Genomic DNA, 16734 nt, shown 5'->3' on the forward strand with positions numbered 1-16734 from the left:
TTCTAAAACCTTAAATGTTATAGCAGAGAGGCTTCCTGAAATCTTTCCATCTTAGAACTTTTAGCTGACCAGTACTTACTCTAGCTACTCATCTGTCCCTTGCTTTGTACTCTTAAAGCTTTGTGCCCCATAAACCATGTATTAAAATGCATCCACTTCTGAAACTCAAGTTCTCTGCTGCTGGAAACATTGGAAATAGGCACAGCCTTTGTTCCCATCTTTGTCCTGTACTTGAACAGGATGACTGTGTAGTTAGAATTGGAGCATAGCATATTGCCTAAAATGTTACTTTTGGATGTGAGAACCAAGTAGGGGATTTGCATAGTTATGTACTCTTAGCTTGGGTTTGAGAACTGTAAATCCTGACACAATCTGGAACAAGAATTCTTGAGAAAGGACTGAAAATTGCTTGAACTATAACACACATTCTTTTGCCAGGGTAAAGGGAAAACAATATGGCTTAAAGCTAGGATGCAAAATTGCAGATCAGCCTTATGAAGGAAAACTTCAATTTGATTTCCAGCATCTTCAAATGGCATGAAAAAACAGATCCTGTGGTGCTTGGGAACAAGGCAAAGATGTTTCTCCATGCCGTTTGCCAGGTTGCACCTGATTGCACCCTAGTGTCTTGCTGAGGAAAATGCCCTTCCCACTGATGCCTTTGTCCTGATTCCATATATTTTGCTCTTTTTAGTAACTGGTACACCAGTATATTTTTTCAGAATTAGTAATATATGGGATTCTTTGCTTTTTAATTTGAGTTCTCAGGAGGAGAGAATAAGTGCAGTGCACGTGTTGCTTTAAATGTCTTCATTACTGCTGCCTTCAGTCTATCCTGCCCTCTGTTTGTGTATAATTTAGTTCATGGTTGCCTCGGGTACAGGTCCGTGGAATAAGCAGACTCTATGCAGAGATGTAAGCACCTAGATTTAGACTGATAGGATGCGGCTTTCCTGATCTCAATATTTAAAAGAAGGCACTGGACCTATTCCTTCAGATGAAGAACTACTAGAGGCTGAGTATTTTTCTGGACTATCAGTAAAGAGGAATGGCTCCTTCAGCTATAGTTAAAGGCACTCAGTTCAGTTTCTGTTGAGAGCTGAATTTCCTCATATCTTTTTTTTTTTTTTTTCTAAATACTGGTGTTCTAGAAATTTAAGCATACAGGGCACTGAAGATTGCAATATCTGATTTGATGACATGAACATTTCCAGCTACTGGTAGCTGACTTCTGATGTATTGAATACACTGTCAGTTTGTTCATTTGCATAGTCATGATGTTTCTTTAGCAGTGTTTGTGTTGCTGGACTTACTAGTTCTTAGGATCAGTAACTTTCCCCTCAAAGCTTCTGGCTTTATGAAACCAGACTGTTGGAAAGTAAGAATTGATTCATAGAACTGAAGCAACATTCAGCCATTACCTTGTTTACTTTAGAACATGCTAAAATGAAGGAATCCTAACTAATAAATCTCTAACATAGATTAGTCCATATGTTGTAGTAAAATAAGGTATTTTAATGTTCAAATCAATCATTAATTAAATCAATGTTTGGTAATTTTCAATTAAGTCACTGATTAATTTCTGTAGAATAAAAACAAAACATTCATAAAAGACTGACTGACTGGTGCCTAGTATCGAGACATGTCTGAAAGGATAAGAAAAATAATTTTTTCTTAAACTAATATTTGATATCTGCAAATTATACCTTCCCCTTTCTCTGCCTCAATTTGCTTTCCGTACTGTTGACTACATGCTTTGGACAAGCTAACAAGGATGGAAAAAACCTGTGGTGTTTTGGGAAGGTGAAGTGGCATGAAAAACCAAGAATGTAAGGCTTGTTTCCATCTTTGTCCCACATAGCCATGTCCTACTAGTAATACGGTGTTATGAGCGCTTGTGGTGTTGTCTAGTTTAGGATTTGTTGTGATGTCTGTATTTTTAAGTGTAGTTTGCGGGGCCCTTTGATCTATTTCATATGATGGTGAAGGTTAGAAACTCATTTTCAAAAGTAGCTATTCTTACGGAGCTTGAAAATGTATCTAAGAGTTCCCTAAAGGGTCAGAAATCTTGTTGACAAGGAAAAAAGTTAGTTGTGTCTTCTTCCATTTCTCTGACCTTCTAACAATTACAGTCCAGGACTGTTGGAGAGCATCACTGCTAGCATCACTGCTCCCTAGGGCATCGTGGAGAAGTACTGCTTATCAGGTGTGAAAATCATTTATTAAAAATCAGAACAGCAGGTGTCTCTTCAGCTTTGTTAGTCTATCTTCTAGTGTCACCCTCTTCATTCTCCCTTCCCTCCCATTCTGGTAGGTGGAATCCTGTACCCCATGTGGGGGAATATCTGTGTGTTTAAACTACCTATAATTAGGAAATGTGGAAGTGAATAGGGCTAGTACTATGGTGGAAGAGTGTTTACATGGTCCCTTTAGCATTCATTTTCTACAAGATCTTCAGAGTTTTTGTTCTTTAATGGTATAAAACCAGCTAATTTTTTCTAGCGTCTTTATTACTGCTGGTTATAAAATGATGACTAGGCATTTATTATTGTAAAACAAGCTATTTTAGAAATTTGCCTTGAATCAAAGCAAGCTTGTTACTATAATTTGAACACTGATGTTTACTTTTAGGAGAATCCGATCTCAATGGAGCAATAACAGAAGCAGGAAAAACCTATGAAGAAATCGCCAGTCTCGTAGCAGACCAGGTAGGAGTATTATGAATGCACTGGCGTAGTGTGTACAAACATATCACCTGTTTGGATTACTTTGGACTTTTCTTTTTTCTTTTCTGTTAAAACATAACTGCTAGTGCTGCAGACTGGTTTAATGAAATGGCTGTTAACGCTTTTAAATGCACTTTCGTCTTTTCTACTACGTATCAGTTTAGGGGGGATGTGATGGGAGAGTATTTCTCTTGGATCAGAAAGATCGCATTGTTTTCTAAAATACTAAAATGATTGCTTCCTCTTTAAATGCTTGTTTTCTGATGTCAGTGAGCCATCTCCATTACTGATACAAAAGAATGAGATTTAATCAAGGGTAGAGTTTCTTTCCACTTGCATTCCCCAAATGTCTACAGGATCCAGATCTTGCTGCATCTCCTTGTCTTAACATGCAACTGGCTGCTTCAGTAAAAATCCAGTTTAAATAAATCCTGATTTGTGTCAGCATTCAAGTAATAAATTGATGTTTAGTGTATTAAGCTTAACATCTCCAAAATGAAGATCCTCTTGATCTCAGGGTTGAATCTCGAAGTTCTTAAAACAGCTTTCCAAGTAAGCAGCTAAGGAGATGCACCAGTGCATGTACGTATCTGTATATACAATCAGAGTGTTGCTTAATAGTGCTAGGGCTGGTAACTCCTCTTCAGAGAAAATCTGAGGCAAAACCCCTCACTTCATAAGCTACTATTGAGTAAAACAAAGAACAGAGGCATCTGCTCATTGGTGCTCAGTGCCTTACTCCAAAGAGCTTATATTTTAATAAGGACTTTTTTAATTGTTTATTGCAAGTTTTTTATATTTAAGATTTTTATTTGGGTTTTTTCTGTTCTTTCCTTCCTTTTTTTCCCCCTCATCCTTTTTTTGGCATCCTGGTTTTTCTTTGTGTAATGTTACTATACTGCAGATACTTTTACTAATACTTACATTTTGTTTATTAGCCCAAGAAAGATCTTCACTTTTTGATGGAAACAAATCATGAATATAAGGGATTTCTTGGTTGCTTTCCTGACATCATAGGAGCTCATAAGGTATGTGAGGGGCCTTTCCTTTTACGGGTTGGGCAGTAGGAAGATCTACAGCAACGGAAGTGGTGGTATGGTACACTGCATTTTTGCAGCAGCCTGGCACATGTCTGCAGAAAGACTGAAAGTTTCTGTGAAACTAGCATGTTGATTTTTAAAATAAAAAAATACTTAGAGGGCGAGGGAAGCCAGAACTTGTCTCGAGATTGAGAATATCATTACTTTCTGCTATAGTAGAGCACTAGAAGCTTCATGATTTTCTTCAGCTTAACTTCATGTCTCAATTTGGTGAACGGCAGTAGTGTAAATTAGTAGTAGTGTTAGTAGTATTTGAGTCTTACATGGTAGCTAATACTAAACCATACCAATATTGTAGGAAAAATTGTGTAGGCTTACAAGGCTAGCTTACTGATATGTGATAAATAATCACGCACTGCCTAGGAGTTTCTTTAGTATTAAAAAAATAGAGAATAGGGATAACTTTTTTTGGAGGGGTGAAAAAAAACAAAACCAAACAGAAGCAACCACTTTGTTCTTCTCTAATAAGAAAGCCATCAAATGATAAAACAATAAATTTAGCCATTGTGTCTAGTTTTGGATACTCTGTTCTTTTTTTGTTTTTGTTTTTGGTTTTTTTTGGTCCTAGAGTTTTCCTTATGTTCATGTGCCTGTTCGTATGTCATATGTCAGGAAACTAAAAAATTTGAAGTATTAAACAAGTACACAAGTGGGTTTTTTAACCCCTTGAAGTTTTAAATGTATAAAACAAGAACATACTTCTGAGAGCAACAAAGATAAAAGCATATCAGAGTTGTATATTCTTTCTTCAGGACAGTTACAGTCCCTCATTCCATGGAACCCTTGGGGGAAAATACCATAAAAGGAGAATAAGTGTTTTTAAGACTTGAAACATAAGCCTATTGCCAAGAGACATGTAAACAGATTCTCTTGAATGTTGTTTGGCACAAATACATTGTGAAGGGGGAGGCATTTCTTTCTGTGCTTGTTTATGTGACACAAAGATTTTACTGAATCAAAAGTCATAAACTGAAATGAGCTGTAGTCTCTTGGAAAATAGTTTATGTTGTCTCATCTTGTATAATATGCAAATAAGGTTCTATAGGCATTTAATAGTTTGAGGCTTTGGGATGTCTGTTGTGATGGTCAGCTCTAATTTGAAACTTGGTCCTTTTGTCCTTTCTGTATAAATTCTTGTGTATTACCGCTTTTACCAAACTCGATTCCCTAGTGACTGTGTTCATGCCTGTTTCTGAAGTCACTTTCTGCAAGCTGTCAGGACTCTGGAAAGCAATAGAGAGAAATAACAAACTTCAGGTGAAAATGTGGAAAGGCAGAATCAATCATTGTGCATGTATATGTATATATATGTGTGTGTATTGTGCAAGCTCAAAAATACAGCCAGTAGCATTTTAGATGACTATAAAGACCTTTAAGTTGACTGCTCTTTTAATCTACTCTTTTAACCTTCCTGCATTTGAATTCTACAGGGAGCAATAGAAAGAGTGAAGGAAAGCGATAAATTAGTTGCAACCAGTAAAATAACGCCACAAGACAAACAGAACATGGTGAAACGTGTGAGCACCATGGCTTATGCACTACAAGGTAAACCAAATTTTGAGCTAAATGGCAATGTTGCAGACCTCTGAAGAACATCTCTTAAGTAACAAACTTTGAAAGCAAATCTTTGTTCTATCTAGAATGATAATAAGAGCTAGATGTGGCTTGGGGTTTTTGTGTGCAACCTGCTTAGATTTTCCTAAAATTGCAGTTATTTTGCCCATTGTTTTCTACCCCAGGCTGCTTCTTTCCTTTTGACATGATAGTGTCTCAAAGAAAAAGCATGGGCCCTGGTGCAGGAAGCAGTTCATCACGTGCAGAAGTGTTTTTCTGACTCATGGTTTAGTCAGACATGATCCAGCTGAGATTCATGTTCTTGTGGATGAGACTTTATTTCCTGGATATTCTTTGAATGAACTTCTTCCTCTCTAGGCTAGAGGTTATGTAAATATGAGATGTAGCACGCTGCACTTGGAAAAAATGGGGAAGTGAGGAGTCAGGGCTCAGTCCTGCAGTGCATGCTCTTACATGCATCCTGTTAGCAGTTTTAGTGGGACTACTCATTGCTGAGGGAATTGCATCTTTTTTGGCTGACTTAAAGCCAAGAGTCTCAGTATTTTACAGGAGAAGGGCAGAGCAGCACACAAAATTGATTTTAAAAGCAAACAAGAAAACTCCCCATACGCTCCACCTTCCTGGTCACAGTGATGCAAGAGGACTGTGCTGTGTAAGTGGTAATCATGGAAGAGACCTTTAGGATGACTCTTATAATCTAGAATATTTCTTCTCCCTCTATTGGTATCTCAGTATAGATTTAACATTTTATTTCAGCCGTAAGCTGTGATGTGACAAGAGTTGCAGAAAGTGGTGAAAGTTGTTACAGATCCAGTAACGCCGTTTCTCAGGTTTCAACTGAAACAGCCTTGGTCAAGAATGGGTCAAACACTACTGGCTCTGTCTTTTTTTGGGCTAAATGTTTCCAGCTGTGGCTTACAACTTGACATCTATACCCTTGGAAATCTGAATGTCCTAGCCAAATTCTGTTGGAAACACTTCAGGAAAAAAGTAGGAGAAAATCCTGCTTGCGTTCTTCATCAGATCTTTGTACACCTGAGTATTGTAACAAGAGCCTGGCTTTATCCAGGAAGCATCCATATTTTAGCAGTGGGTAATGGATGCCCTACCAATTTTACAAACAGTTCCATCATAACTTGAGTGCTGCAGGCAAAACAGGTTGTGGAAGCATGAGAACAGTAACTATGCTGGCAGGGCTGGACACTGAACTTGTTGCATAGTCACTAATCTGAACTGAGTGAAACTGTTCCTAATTACAAATGCTTCTCTTAAATAACTTGCCTCCTGGGTCTAATTGCAGCTGAGATGAATCACTTCCACAGTAACCGGATTTATGACTACAACAGTGTCATTCGTCTGTATCTGGAGCAGCAGGCACAGTTTTATGAAACGGTAAGGTGTAGTATTTCAGCGCCATTTTCCTGGCACTTGCTGTGCTGCTACTTTTATAAGAAATACTCACAGTACTTAATCATCTTTTCATATGAGCCTCTCCCAGAGAGCAGATATTTCAGAATTGTGCATGTAAAAAAATAAAAGAACAAAGAATTAGTTAAAACAATATCTTCCTATCGATACTATCCTGTGTACATGACTACATCATATTAGACCTAAACACCAGTGTTGAGAAGCATCATTGACAGCTTGGTGTGGGGTTTTTTTTCAATGCCAGTACTAAGGTTAGAAAGAATTTTAGTTCTGTGATAAGCAGTAAGTAAGACCTGCTGCACTAAAAACAACAATAAGCCATTTGAACAGAACTTGCATAGGATGAGAGGATGAACGGAAACTTCTGTGATTTAAAGCCAGATGTATGCAAGTGTGGGGCAGAGGAGGCTGGAGTGGTTTAGGTGGCTTATTAAATACGTTAACCCTGAGCACTTCACCTACAACCTTAGCTCTCATTTAACATTGTTCTTATGCATGTATTCCTTGTGGCTTTTTAAATGAAACCAGAAAACAAATCTAATGTGATAATGCTGGTAAAACACATGAATTTGAGTGTGCTAGAACCTGACTTCTGTCGCTTAAAGGAGTAATATAAGCAACTGGTTGCCCTTTATGCAGTAAAAGGTGTCAGTGGGGCTCCAGAGGTATCTTTAGTGGATGAGAACATCAGGTCCTCCATCAAGTCACGTTCCTCAGTTTCTCTGACACATCTGATGGGGTCAGGCATAGGTTTCTCCTTACCATCTTTCAGTCTCTTGTCCAGTCTATGCCAGTTCTTCTGGTTGCAATCTCACCAGTCTCCTTTTAACAATTCTCTCGCTCATAAGTGGGGTACTGGCTACCATGAGAGCTGTGGGGGAGGGCACAGGAGCTCTCTTCTGATGTGTGGCCTTGTTTCAGCAGGGAAGTAGGGAAGTAGGTTTCATGAAAAATCTGGTTTTCTTCCTGTAGCCCTCCTGCATAGCACAGTGCTAGATAACCTAATAGGCAGGATGACAGCCTGCCTACGAATACAGCCTTTTCCAGCACAACCTGAGCGGTGAAAACACAAAATGAAGAAGGCAGAAAGTGTATATATGTGAAGAGAAGTCTTTAATGGAATGCTTTGAGAGTCCTACATACACAAAATCTGCAGTAAAAACTGTGGTTTTTCAGAAAATGAGGGAACAATTTGTTTAATCTTTTAGCCTGCAATCTTATTTCTGCATAGTGTATGGTGACTGCATATTTAATATGTTCTGTTTCTTTGTTTCAGATTGCACAGAAGCTGAGGCAGGCACTCAGCCGCTTTCCTGTGATGTAGACAGTAAGGAGCAGTCAACAATAAAGAACAACTCCAAAGTGCTTTTCTGATTTGGGGGCAATGCCAATAAAAACTTGTTAGCCTTTGCCAGCCAAATAAACCCACCAAAAAAAACCCAACAACAGCAAAAATCACTTGTAGAAAAAAATTAATTAACATTTTACTTTATCAGCCTAAATCTTAAGATTTTCTTATCTTGAATGCTCTCCCATTTCTATCTTTATTTAAATAAAACCAGCTAGATAATGCTGTCAGTTTAGAGATCTAAAACTGATACGTTGCCATGGACTTCATGCAGACTTACATCTGTCAGATGTTTTTCCAAAAACTCTTAATCAACATCAGAGTTAAAAAATTACATCTTCTTTTTTTTTTTTTTTTTTTTTTTTCCAATGGGAAAGCAGACAAGCTTGAGAAAATGACTAGTACTCATTATATTCAATTCAGCTCTCTAGTGATCCAGTAGCCAGGAGGAATTATATTTGTGTATGTTTCTGGTACACGTTCATGATCCTCTCCTGAATGAACACTTTGTTCTTAAGTTTTGCTTCCCATATGCAGCCATGGCATACTGCTCCCATTATGACTTCTGGTAAATATAATTTAAATATCATTAGATTACTCTTCCCTTTCTTTTTTTCCTTCTAAGTCTTGGACTTGTGGCACAACACCTCAGAGCTTATGTCAGGCTCTTTCTTTCTTGCTATGCACTGTGTAAAAAGACAAAGTACAAACAAGGAAGGAGCCATTCAGAAAGGTGTGAAAAACAATTTTCCATACCAGCACTTTGACAGCCCTCCGATCTTATGCCATAAGGCACTGTTCCTCAGTGCTGTACAGGGCCAGCTTCTGTTTTACCCCTCTGGGAGTTTTAGGTGTTTCAGCAGAGGGGACACTGTGACATCTAACCCAAACTAGTAGAAGTCCCCAAATTCCAGCTAAGCTCAGGTCTTTGTGTAGTAGTATGGTGTGCTATTGGCTTGGATTTATTTTTTGTTACCTTCCAATGCAAACTAAAAGGTGACAAAAGTACTGAGTAACATCAGTAGTGATCACACAAGCTCTATGCTTTGATTATCGTCTCTTATCAAGTGGCCCGGTGTCTTCTTTTGTATGAGTGAAGTATCATTTGAGGCCTGGGCTTCTCAAAACAAAAAGCCACCAACCACCCTGCTCACAGTGGGCACTGACTACAGTAATTGATGTAATGCCATAAGCAAGCAGGAAAGCCAAAATGCAGTTTTTGCTAAAATGTGCCTAGAACATAAACATTTTAGCAAAAAAAAGAAAATTAAAAAGGCCTTATACCAATAAGCCATTGTAAGTGACGGGTACAGTCTGCTGGTTGAATAGTTGCCTTATTCTGTATTGCATTGGTGTTACTTTTGTGTGCTAGAAGGAAAATCTGGGTCTGCCTGAATAACCGGAAACCAAACCAAACAAGACTAAGCCGAAGTCTAGATGCTTTCCAGTGTCACGGGTTTTGTTCACGTTTTATAAACCTCGTCTTTCTCCTCCCAATTTTAGTTGTTTGCTTCCCAAATGCCATAGCGCAGTGTTGTTTGATACAGCCATTTAAATATGTACAAATTGTAAAGAATGTGTATAAATGTTTTACACCAAATGTAAGATCTGCTTGCATGTAGAAGCAGCTTATATAATAAATTGTTACAATGTGTACAGTAAATTCTGAAATCACTTTTTCAAGCCAGCATTTTTTTTTTTAGCATTTGTATATTCACTTTTTGGTAATGAAATCTCTTTGTAACAGACTCTTATTTGGGAGGGGGAAGGGGAAGGGTCTTTTTACCAATCTTTAAATAGCTCCGTATGCACTATAGTTGAAGGTTCTTTATCTTGAATAGATTGTTTTGGAATCTAAGTGTAAGCTGTGCATTCCCAGTGCAGGGAACCTACGACAGTAGCAACTGTATCAGATGCAACGTTTCGGCAAAAAGAAAAACTGTTTAAAGACTTCTAGTAAAATGAAGTTAAACTGGTAATAAATATTTATGTATATCCACAAGGCTATTTTATTTTTTTTCTTTGAAATCATCACGTTGCTTTTCAACAGGGTGGTTCAGTACGAAGCACATCCTCCTCATAGCTTTTCATCAGCTTACAGACACTGGCCAGCTGAGGAATGAGAAAGTATCATCCATGTGTCTTCCATAAAGCAGGCACCACAACTGGACGGTATAATAGCGACTGCAAACCAGCAAAGGCGTATGTTGTAAGCTTTCATTATTCAGGTCAGTCCAGCTCGTGGTTGATGGAACCCTCCTGACTGCAAATAAGTAGGAGAGCACAGTGCTACTGTGTATTCCTGGCTTTGTGTCGGTATGGTGTTGACCCAGAATAGAAATTAGATTGTCTTTTGGTATTTGTTTTTTAAATTAGATGTGAATAGTGGCATAGTTAGGTTGGGTGAGTTGGGAGCAACAGAAAATATTCACACTGAAGATGTAGTCATAAAACAAGAATAACAAGTTAGAGTAAGACTTGAGCAGTTCCCTCCTGAATTTCGTTTGTCACAGCTGAATAATTACTCTCTGCAGTGTCAAAAAGCCTTAGCTTTTCTTCAAGGGTGAGGTATAGCCAAACACTGGCATTATCCCAGTGACTTTGTAAAAGACATCAGGTGCCCTAGCTGATGGGTTTAACTTTATATTTTAACTGCTTATTCCATTACTGCTAAAATACTAAACTCATTCTTTATCAATAAAAATGCAGCTATACAAAGGGAAATACTACCTGTATTTCTCATCTGCAGTTATTAGACTGCAGCAGTAGACTTTGTTATTGTAATGTATATGTTTTTGGAAGAGTACTGTCTACTCTAATTAGAAAGAGTATTCTTTAATGCTATAATGAGGCCTAACTTTGCATGAGTACTGAAATTTTTACATTACTGAGCAATTTCTGTTTTCTACGACAAAGTACTTGAGAAAGTATTACCATAACATACACTTCATTCTGTAAATTATGATTAAATAACATGCATCAGTTTTACTGCTACCAAAATTAGTCTTGTTTAGCACAGCAGAATAATTCCGACTAACAGCCTTGTGAAGAAAGTGATGCATCTCTTGTGCTGTGGGTTAGTTTGACATACACCAGACACTGTCAGTCTGGGTTGGCCAGAAGTACTCCAGAGCCTCGTGGCGTGCAGCCATCCGCAGGAAGCCAAGCTCTCACTAGGCAGGCATCCTGCTGCTGCTGCTTCTGCCTCTCAGTGCTTCACGCTGAGATGTGTGAGCATGCACCAGGGAAAGGTGAGTTATGTGTGGGTCTTCAGGCATTTTTTCCACTCTACATACTTTCCATATTTTTCTATAACTCTTCTGATAAAATTAACACTTATAACTGGTATAATAACAAACAAGCATAGAACAGGAGAGGTAACCACTTGGGCAGAAAAAAAATCCTTTTTTTTTTTTTTTTTTTTTTTGTCTAAAGAATCACTAACAAAAACATCATAGAATTAGAAACATACAGACTGGCTGGAGACCAATCCACCCATCCTGTAGTGTGGCAATATCCGTTATACCCATACCATTTTAAAGGACATCTGAGTCACAAATACACGGGGTTTTTTTGAATCTTGGAGATTCCACAACATGCTGGCATAGACCTTTCCAGTACATCAGCATGTTGCCACTTAAAAGCTTTCCTTTACGCACCTCATCGCTTCTGTAAATCGTGTGTCTATAAAATGCTACCTCTAAGCCTGAGTTTTCATTAACTAGAAGAGTTAACCAACATATTCAAAGTCTTACTATATACCTTCAGCAACCTTTTTAACATAAACAGTGCTGGATTAATAATTCTTTCCTCATGTTAAAGTGTATCACCTTTCTTCCCTGGGTGCATAAAATTCATCTGTGCTCTTGCTCATGCCAGAAGAATGAGGATTGTAGTTCTCACCCTTCCAACAGAGTCACACTGCCAACTCATCAGTTTATGGTATGAATGCCCGTGTTGCCCTGCTGTGTCGCTGCCTGGCTGCCTAACTTCCATACAGTGGTGAAATACTGTGCCTAGAGTTTTGTGCATCTCACAAATGAAACAGAATTCCCAACCAAATTTCAATTTATAATACTTGATTCCATCTATATTTGACCTAGTTGGGGTCATGTAGATTTTTTTGCTTTTAAATAGTTGGGACTATAACATAAGTTTATTAATAGACTCTTAGTATAAGTTTTCAATTTGTTTTATGCCTACCACATAGTCATCATATTTAGAATACTTTCTCTTTAATTTCTTCTGAGATTTGAATGTGAGAAATTTATGAAAATTATTTCTAGAACCCTGTTTGCATCTGTATATCCCCTGGTTTTAATTAGGCTAATCTTTCAACTGAAGTAGGATGTTTGACTATTTTGATGTTTGACTACTCAACAAACTTGGATTAGCTGGTTTTTGCCTTTTTTTTTTTTTTCCTACAGCTCTTTGCACTTTTCAGTTGTGACTGGGATGTTTGCTGGCACAAGCGAGCATCTTTGGGGTACCGAATTTAAACTGACATCATTTCTTTGTTTTATAAAGGCAAAAAATGTGTTTGCCTATTTTGAATTTTCTGGGCCTTTTAATCTTTCCTAATTAGTCATGCTTTCTTAAACTATCTTTTTTTTTTTCCTTCCTTCAAATTCTTGCTGAACTTTCTGAGCTCCAGGCTCTTGTCATCTACAGAGTTAACAAAGATTTGCTTTATGATAGACTTGATTGGTTTATTTGAACCAGTCCTCTCAATCTGAAGCCAACTGACTCATGTTTACTAAACTCTGTTCTTTCCTTATTCCAGCCTGTGGTTGTATTCTCCTGTTAAAATACATTTTTGTAAGTCACACATTTTCTGGCAGGGCTGAAGCAAGAAGGCGTATCATATTTTATATTTTTCTGTTAACAGCAGACTTCTGCTTCCCCTAGTTTTCCTCTTATACCTAACATCTTGAAAGAGGAATTTATCAATTAAAGGTCACTTTTAGTTCACATTGCCTTCTGTTGCAATTAAATCCTCAGTAGATCCAGATCTAAAATTGTTACTCTTCACTGGTACCTCTTACCTTCTGACATGTCTTTCCCCAAACAAACAAATAAATGAACCGTTATTCCAAGACACAGTTTTCCTAAAAGTATATAAAAAGGGTAGAATTTTAAAGATGCAATTAAGTTGCTAACTCCAAGAGGTTAGTTAGGGATAATCCCAGCAGAATAAGAAGTGGAAGGAGTATAAAAATAACAGAAAATATAGAAAGATTGTTGGGACTTAAAAAAAAAAAGTATTAAGCCATTTGCTTTCTTTTGAACTGCAAGTGAGTTCTTTGAGCTTAGTTATTAGACGCTTGCCAAGAGCAAGGAATAGGGGACAAGTGATGTATGTGTATGCACATATATAGGAATGTGCAGCATTTGTGCTGGTTAAGATTGCTGAGCCAGTCCCCGTGAGCTGACAAGCCTGTGAAGAAAGGCATCAAACTGAGAAAACTCATCTGCCAAGTGGGTCAGTAACCAGGCCACTTCTTTGACCACCTAACAGAACATCATAAAGGGGAAGGGAGCGAGGGATACAGAAGAGAGCATTTTTCATCCACCCAGCTTAGAAGAAGCTTGGCTGGGGTAGTGGAAGAGCATTTCCTGAAGAGCTTGGAAGGGCAGAGGAAGTCTGTGACTCTGGAGGGGTGGGGGGAAGGAAAAAAAAAAGGTAAAGTTCTCCTTTAGGGTTTTGAATGCCTTTTCAGTGCTTCTTGAAAAGATATGCCCAAAAGTTAGAAGCAAGGAGAGAAGGGGCAGAGTGGTTAAGTTAATTTTGTTTAGCCGTTGGGTCCCTGCCAGAAACAACTACACTTCAGAGCCCTGGTGCAGTTTCAACCATAACATGTCTCTTAGGAAAACACCTCCGTGCTGTGCTGGACTGCCTAGAGAGGATGAGCTTAAGCTGTTAGGATCAGTGAAAGGTTGGTTGGTCCTGATGCTGGTGTTGTAGTCACGGGCTGTGCAGTCCCATGCACACGAAGAGGTGACCTACAGAAAGGCTGTAACTGTAAACATGGCACTGAGCTTGGGGGAGAAAGAGCACTGCACATTATCTAAACCAAAGTAGGTCAAGTGCCCTGGGACTGAAACACAGCTGCCTGAGGGTGTCTGGCCAAGGGAGTGTGCTGCGGTCTGATGTTTCAGTGTCTCACTGTGTTTCTTCAGACTTCTTCCTGCCCACGAACAATGTCTGCCCTGAACTAGGAAAGACCAGCACGATATGAAAGCGAGCACCAGGTGAGCTCTCTAATTACTGCTTTCAGTAAATTAACCTGCTCTGAATGTATGTGACTTTTCCTATAAGCTTTCTCACAGAAAATTTTAGTGTGGGGATGGATGGACAAACTATTTTTCCATTTTTCTGTCAAACACCTGTACCAGGATCATAGAGTCATAGAATGGTTTGGGTTGGAAAGGACCTTGAAGGGCTATTTAGTCCAACCCCCCTGCAGGGAGCAGGGACATCTTCAACTAGAGCGGGTTGCTCAAGGGCCCCATCCAGCCTGACCCTGAATGTTTCCAGGGATGGGGCTTCTACCACCTCTCTGGGCAACCTGTTCCAGTGTCTCACCACCCTCACTGTAAAAAGTTTCTTCCTTATATCTAGTGTAGTGTGTGTGGGTATTCTCTCTGTGTCTCACCAATAGGGAAACTGAGGGACAAATGAATTGTCACATGCCAAGAAGGTAGGAGGGCTGAGAATGGAACCCAAGTGCTAATTCTGAGGAAGGAATTTGATGCTGAAATTCACCTAAATTCAAAACTGCAATCCCCAGCGCCTACCCAGCTTTCTTCTCCTCCCTCCCCCCCGCCCAGCCCCTTCAGCTGATGTCTAACTCCAGAGCTCCTGACATTTTTCAGTGGTAAAGTTTCTGATACATTCAAGAAGTACCTATTAAATTGCTTGTCATAGCATCCACCCACATCTACCTGCAATTATATGATGCCTCAATGACTAATGAACTTGGTCACCCACAGGAGACTTGAAAATATCAGACAGCAGACTGGAGTTTACAGAATGGGGACTGTGAAGAGAGCTCTCATCCTTTCAGTACTGAAGGAGAGGATAAAGGGACTGAAAACAGGACATTGATGAACTGAGAGGCAAGCTTTTTATTTATGACCATTTATAGTAGAATACTTGAAGAAAATCAGTCTGTTAAAAAAGTGACCGTTTTGGATGAAACTGGATGCTAAACATAATAGTACTTCCAATGCAGAAGCCAAATATTTATCAGACTTCTTTCAGATCTGTAATTCCATCAGGTTAACATTAGGTTAGTTAAGGTACTAGCTGTTGTACTCTATAGCACCTGGTATACAGGAGTGGTAGCAGTTTCTAGGACTATGAATTATCTTAGAACAATAATAATGTTAAAATAATTAGCAAATAATATTGCTGTTTAATACACAGCCCAACAAAACACAAACTCTTAGTAATATTTGTAAATCTAGATAGAAGTTCATATCTTAAACCTATTAAATGAAAATAATAAATGCATCCTTTTATTATGCTTGATTCTCTGCTTTACATTTTGAGGGGAAGATTATCTCCATGCTCCCATGTGATCCTTCTGCATTGCCTGCTCATCTAGACCTTTCTGAACCCAACAAAACTTATTACACCCCTAACATAAGTTGCACTGTATTCACTGCGGTGGCATCTCTGAGACCCTGTGTCTCCCACTAGGGCAGGAGGGCATCATTGCTTGTGTGTTCTTGTCATTCTGTGAGACTGGCGGGCTTTGGCTAGCATGGCATCCCCTTACGATACTACCAGCACTCACAGCTGTACTAGGAATCTGAAATAATTACTGGCATTTCCTAAAGACCCTTGAAATGTTTATGTAAAAATCCCCCACACACACACACTTTTTTTTTTTTTTTTTTTTTAAATCTTCCGCTATAATGTCTAACGATATGCTGGAAACAGAGACCTTCAGAAGCCCAAAACAAGAGAGCACCACTTTTTATCTAGTGTTCATTTATTTATATGTATTATTTCTAATCTAATTCTTTCCAAGCTGGATACAGGATCTTGTCAAGTTTGGTGCATCCAAGAATATAATGATTCACCAAGTTGAACTATTGCCAAAGCGGAAAGTGCCTCAAAACTGAGGGCCATATACAGGGGTGAGGGATAGTTTTCTAATTGCTGACTAGTTCCTGACTAGTTGACTAGTATTTTTAAGCTCAGTAAAGATTTTGTTTAAAAACTCAACTGCTGGAAGAGAAGTGGAAAGTTAAACATAGCATCTCTTGCAATATAGTAGCAAAATATAAAACAGGGTGCTTTGCTGTTAGGATGGAGTTGCCTAGCTTGACACTGCTCCAGAAGGTTCCTGTCTGATTGCGATCACCAGGACTGCACCGCTCAGCACTTGTGCCTGCAAAGAAAGTGAGGAGTAAGGAAACTCTTCATTTGTCTTCCCTGTTGAAGTAATGACACTTCTGGCTGGTTTCAGATCACACCTACCAAACTTACCGCAAGGACTTTTTCTCTTTTTTTTTTTTCCTCTTTTTCCTTTCCCCCCTTTTCTTC

General features: G+C 38.7%; 1 protein-coding gene across 1 annotated transcript in view; it reads left to right on the forward strand.

Moving 5' to 3' along the window:
• Positions 1–8254, forward strand: part of LOC104522807 (sorting nexin-9-like) — a gene marked incomplete at its 5' end in the record, with an annotated part of 9132 nt that extends 878 nt beyond the window's left edge. The window contains 5 exons of the mRNA XM_010165187.1: positions 2632–2708; positions 3665–3754; positions 5257–5371; positions 6702–6793; positions 8106–8254. Coding sequence (XP_010163489.1) covers positions 2632–2708; positions 3665–3754; positions 5257–5371; positions 6702–6793; positions 8106–8153 — 422 coding nt within the window. The remainder of the gene's footprint in view (positions 1–2631; positions 2709–3664; positions 3755–5256; positions 5372–6701; positions 6794–8105) is intronic.
• Positions 8255–16734: the final 8480 nt, after the last annotated feature.

Source organism: Antrostomus carolinensis, unplaced genomic scaffold (assembly GCF_000700745.2).
Source record: "Antrostomus carolinensis isolate BGI_N321 unplaced genomic scaffold, ASM70074v2 scaffold42543, whole genome shotgun sequence".
In the NCBI taxonomy this organism is placed as follows: Eukaryota; Metazoa; Chordata; class Aves; order Caprimulgiformes; family Caprimulgidae; genus Antrostomus; species Antrostomus carolinensis.